Source organism: Coffea arabica, chromosome 2c, assembly GCF_036785885.1.
Source record: "Coffea arabica cultivar ET-39 chromosome 2c, Coffea Arabica ET-39 HiFi, whole genome shotgun sequence".
NCBI classification, from domain to species: domain Eukaryota; kingdom Viridiplantae; phylum Streptophyta; class Magnoliopsida; order Gentianales; family Rubiaceae; genus Coffea; species Coffea arabica.
The window spans coordinates 34,139,292-34,144,712 of NC_092312.1; the positions used below are offsets into that span (position 1 = coordinate 34,139,292).

General features: G+C 37.4%; 1 protein-coding gene across 1 annotated transcript; it reads left to right on the top strand.

The window, feature by feature from the left end:
- The first annotated feature begins 3,961 nt into the window (after positions 1-3,961).
- Positions 3,962-5,166, top strand: LOC113729004 (uncharacterized). The gene is made up of 3 exons (XM_072076933.1): positions 3,962-4,495; positions 4,681-4,779; positions 4,891-5,166. Exons 1-3 carry the CDS (start codon positions 3,962-3,964, stop codon positions 5,164-5,166), a joined length of 909 nt encoding a protein of 302 aa, XP_071933034.1.
- The last annotated feature ends 255 nt before the right edge of the window (positions 5,167-5,421 follow it).

Consider the following 5,421-nt stretch of genomic DNA (forward strand, 5'->3'; position numbering starts at 1 on the left):
AATTTATACCATTGAAAACTTGGTTCAAAATAATAAAAGTTTCTAGAAGACACTTTTCAAGATTCTAAACGGAAGACATTCAAATTTTAGCTCAAAGTGGCTGATTCGAGCCTACAAGACAGATTCAGTCTTATTTTTCGACAAAGTTTGAAAATTCAGCAAAATTCACAGAAAATGAACTAGTCTCTGAAATTTGTAACACAATAAGAATTTCAATCAAGGTTTCAAACACAACAAATAGAATGAAATTCAAAGTTTTGATCATCAAGATATAGCAGCTCAAAATTGGACAAAATTGAAGACTGTTCGGTAAATTTTCCATATTTGAAAAACAAATTTGGCACATCATTTGGGTATCAAAATGGTTTTAGAATAACACCAAATTTGGTACAATTAGACCTCCATAAGAGAACTACTCCTCTATCAAATTTCACATAAAAACGCATACGGGAAGGTAGTTAACAAAACTACCAAATTTCAAGAAATTCCCAAAGCAAATCTGTCTTCTTGTTTTCTTTTCCTTTTCAAACACTTTACACCATGAAATCAGTCCCATTTTGGTTCATTTGTGAAACCAAGGTCCAAAAAACATTTCATAAGCAATTAATAGTTGGTTGACATCAAAATTTCAAAATAAAACATTTCGCAAACAACTAAACCAGTCGGCCAGCAAAAGGAGGGTTTTCCAGCTTTGCCGCAGTTTGGAAATTGAACCATATTTCACTCAATACAACTTGGAATTGAGAATGGTTGGTGGCGTTGGAAACTAGAATCATAAGGCTACATTTCATCAGATAAGTCATTTTGAAAATCGATTCATAAGTGAGAGAAATTGAGCCACAAAATGCAGCTTCTATTTTTTCTCGGATAGACCATCAGAATAGGACAGCAAATTTGTCGAATCATTACGGCTCACTCAATTTGAACTAGAAAGTGAATTTCATACTGTTGAAAAGATACAAATGTCTAGTTTTAAATGCCATAAACAGCACTCAATTTGGATTTTTGTACAAAGAGTTATGTTCGATCAAAGTGGTACTATTCAAACTGCCTGAACACGTTTTTCAGGTTCTTTCAATTTTCGAAATCTCAAATTTTGCTCAACCAATTCAAATGATTTTTGGTAGAAACTTTCTACACACCATATACAACAAATATACATCAGTTTCACAGTCATTTGAGCATCAAAAATTTGAAATATAAGCAAGGCAATAACAGGACAAAATCTTTTCATCTACACATATAACAATCATATTCAAGCAATTACACCTCAAGCCAGCTACCTAGAGGTTACCACAAGACCGCTAGCCTAACATTTAAAGAAAGAAATTAAATGCCTCAATTCCGCTAGCCTAGTCCATGCTTAGGGTTCAAACCCTTGCAAATAAAGCTCCAATCTTTGAAGAAAATGGAAAGGTTCAAGGTTGATGAAGACTACCTCTTAGCTTTGGAAGAAACCAGAAATTTTGGACTGAAATTCTCCCAAGAAAACCCGCAAAAAGGTGTCTTCCACCAAACTTAAGTGAATCTCCAAGTATTTTGCGAGTTGTGTGAAGAATTTGAAGTGAAATGGTAGCAAGACTTGGAGTAAAAATGTTGAAACTTCTTCCTTCTTCCCTTGCTGTTTTGGCCAGCTCTAAGAGAGAGAAAAAGAGAGTGTTTTAAGTTGTGAAGCTTCTCTTGGAAGCTTAAGGGATTTGTGGCCAAAATTTGTGCAAAAGTCAACTAGGAATAGTGCGCGCGCACAGGTACCCTCCCACCGTTTTCTCTCTTACTTGTTTCACTTGTACAATAAACTTCCAATGTAATTTCTTTAACACTATAATTATTCACTCTTAGTAGTCTAGTATAAATTTCTTAATTCTCCATTTACCCGTTCCGACTCGATATACGCGAACTTTTGATTCGCGCGCGATCAAGCGAAATTTAAAAGAAATTCAGATAACCATAATAAAATTAACTAATACTAGGGTAAATAATTATAAAATGACTATTTAAGAATAAAAATATGAGTTTTCCCATGAGTCTAGTATTAATTTTTCTCAAATCCCCAATTAGTTTGTACCGGTGCGATTTTCAGAAAACTTTCGACGCGCACACGGTATAAACTTAATTCTAACTCCCTCACATCTAATTTCTCAATTAACTTTTCTTAGTCTGCTATTGATCATTCTTAATTCTCCAAGATTATTGTGATCTCGAATCGAATTTTATCTCAAAAAATGTGTACTTGTTATTCCGTACTAAACGAGTCTCCGAAAAATAAATTTTTCTAACGAAACGTTTTAAAAACATAAGAGAGACATTGTTCCATACAAATGGACTTACAATGGTTGAAATAAATTATTTGGAGAAAATAGGTGAATAAATAATTAAATAAACCAGTAAATTAAGATAAAAATAAGAAAATTTTCGGGTCCTCACGTCCTTCCCTCCTTAAAAAGAATTTTGTCCTCAAAATTCACACTTAGGACAATATCATTCCCTTGATGGTTAAGTCTATCAGATCAATCACTAACTTACGTTTTCCAACCCATACTTCGCAATTTCTATTCATCCAACTAGCAATCAAACTTTGATTTTCCCCAATAGGTGTTTTAACTTTCAAATTATAGGGCAACTTAATCGGCCAAATGTCTACCCCATATAGGTAATGTCTCCACTTCTTTAATGCAAATATCGCAGCTGCTAAATCCAAATCATGAGTTGGATAATTTCTCTCATGAGATTTTAACTTTCTAGAGGCATACACAATCACCTTATCATGTAGTATTAATATACATTCTAAACCATCTTTTGAAGCATCTGTATAAATCACAAAACTATCTCCTCCGCTCGGTAAGGCTAACACAGTTGCATCGGTTAAACACTTTTCACTTTTAAAATTCTTTCTAACATTTAAAATCCCAAATAACTTACCAACTCTTACAATCTTAGAAAAGTCCTTGATAAATCAAAGGTAATATTCGGCTAACTCTAAGAACTCCAAATTTCGGTAGGATTTTTAGATCGTTTCCTCTTAAACAGCTTCCACTTTAGCTGAGTCTATAATAATTCCTTCTTTAGATATTGTATAACCTAGAAAGGCTATTTCTTCCAACCGAACTCACATTTATTGAACTTAACGAAAGTTGGTGCTCTCTCCGAGTTTGTAAAACTATCATCAGGTGTCTTTCATGATCTTCTCGAACCTTAAAGTAATCCGATATACCATTAATAAATGTCACCACAGATTAATCCAAATACGATTTAAAACTCCGATGCATTAGGTCTGTAAATGCTGCTAGTGCATTAGTCAACCCAAAAGACGTAACTAAAAATTCAAAGTACTCATATCTTGAATTGAAAATGGTTTTAGGCACATCGGTTTCTAGGAGCTTCAACTGATAATATTTCTACTTTAAATCCCACTTGGATAGTACCATGGCTCCTTACAGTTGATCAAATTCTTATCCATGTAAGGCAAAAGGGTTTTTGTTCTTAATGGTCACATTGTTCCAATCTCGATAGTCTATGTATGGTCTCAAACTCCCATTCTAAATATGATATCCGGTCCCTTAATCGTTAGGCTCATTAAATCTATCAAATATTTTCTTTCCCCAACTCAAATCTCATAGTTTTTAATATATATGAAGTTGGCAATCAAGCATTGGGTCCCAGTTTCAACCTTAAGTTCTCAATTTTTTTGGTCCACCGCCGATCCCTGGTCACCTCCAAAACCTCAAGTTTGTCTACGCTCTCAAATACAATCTCGACCACGTTTACTACCGTTCATGTCTTATCACCAATCTTAAGGTGTGGAAAAAAGGTTAAATATACCTGTAAGCCATGAAATAAATTAAAAGCAAGTAGCGTGAAGGGGGGGTAGCAGCAGGCGATTTTAATGTCATAGCTTCAGCAGAGGAGCGTGAAGGGGGGGGCTCCAGCTAATGTTCGGAACATAGATGAATTTAATGTTTCCATGTTCAAATGCGGGCTATCTACAATTGATTTTGATGGATCTCGATTCACATGGACTAATGGGTCAGTCTGGCAGCGCTTGGATCGGGCATTGGGGAATAGGCGGTGGTCCGAGGCCTACCCACTTTCTAGGGTTTCCTATATGGCCAGAGGGAGATCGGACCACAACCCTTTGTTGATTCGATGTGCAGGCTATAGGGTTAGATCGTCTTGCTTTCGGTTTCTTAATGTTTGGCACCGGCACCCCCAGTTTCGGGAGATAGTGTCGGATGCATGGAGTGAAGAGGTCTATGGCATGGAGATGGTTAGATTTTACAACAAGCTCAAAACGGTGCGAGATAAATTGAAACAATGGAACTGTGTGGTGTTTGGCAATGTCTCATCTAAGGTGGCAGAGGCGGAGCAGGAGTTAAAACAGAGGGAGGTGGAGCATGATTTGCTTAGAAGTGAGGAGTCGAAGATTCATCTCCATGAGGCCAGAGCGGATACAATCGGACACTTTCTATGGAGTGTGTATTTTGGCATCAGAAGGCAGGTATTAAATGGTTACAGGCGGGGGATGCTAATACTGCATTTTTTCACTCTTTGGTCTACCAGCGTCGAAACTCGAATTTCATTTCCCGTATTAGGAAAGAGGAAGGGGGATGGCATGAAGACCTACAGGATATTAAGAACTCAGCAATATCCTTTTTTTCGGACTTGTTCTCATCCAACTGTCAGGTACAGGCCCTCACTGAACTTCCTTTTAAGGTTCCTAGAGTCCCCCAGGAGGATAACGAGCTCATGAAACGGCTTCCTACGATGGAGGAAATCCACGAGGTAGTGTTTGGAATGGAGACATAGAGCGCTCCGGGTCCGGATGGGTTTGGAGCAGGATTTTTTCAAAGTTGTTGGGACATTGTTAAAAATGACTTGCTTATGGCTATCCAGAACTTCTTCCAGGGTATGGAGCAACCCAAGAGCTGGTCACACTCTATGGTGGTGCTCATCCCAAAAGTGGAGGTTACATCCCATTGGCAGGATTTTCGGCCTATTAGTCTTTGTAATGTAAGTTCTAAGATAGTGTCTAAGATATTGGCGATCAGGATAAGTAAGCTCCTCCCGAAGCTCATTTCACCATGGCAAACAAGGTTTGTTCCAGGACGAGGTATAGTGGACAATGTTCTAAAGGGTGCTCCAGGCACGTCAAGTGTTTTGAGTTGTTAAGCTTCTCTTGGAAGCTTAAGGGATTTGTGGCCGAAATTTGTGCAAAAGTCAACTAGGAGTAGTGCACGCGCATGGGTACCGTACCACCGTTTTCTCTTTTGCTTGTTTCACTTGTGCACTAAACTTTCAATGTAATTCCTTTGACACTATAATTATTCACTCTTAGTAGTCTAGTATAAATTTCTTAATTCTCCATTTACCCGTTCTAGCTCGATATACGCGAACTTCCGATTCGCGAGCGATAAAGCGAAACTT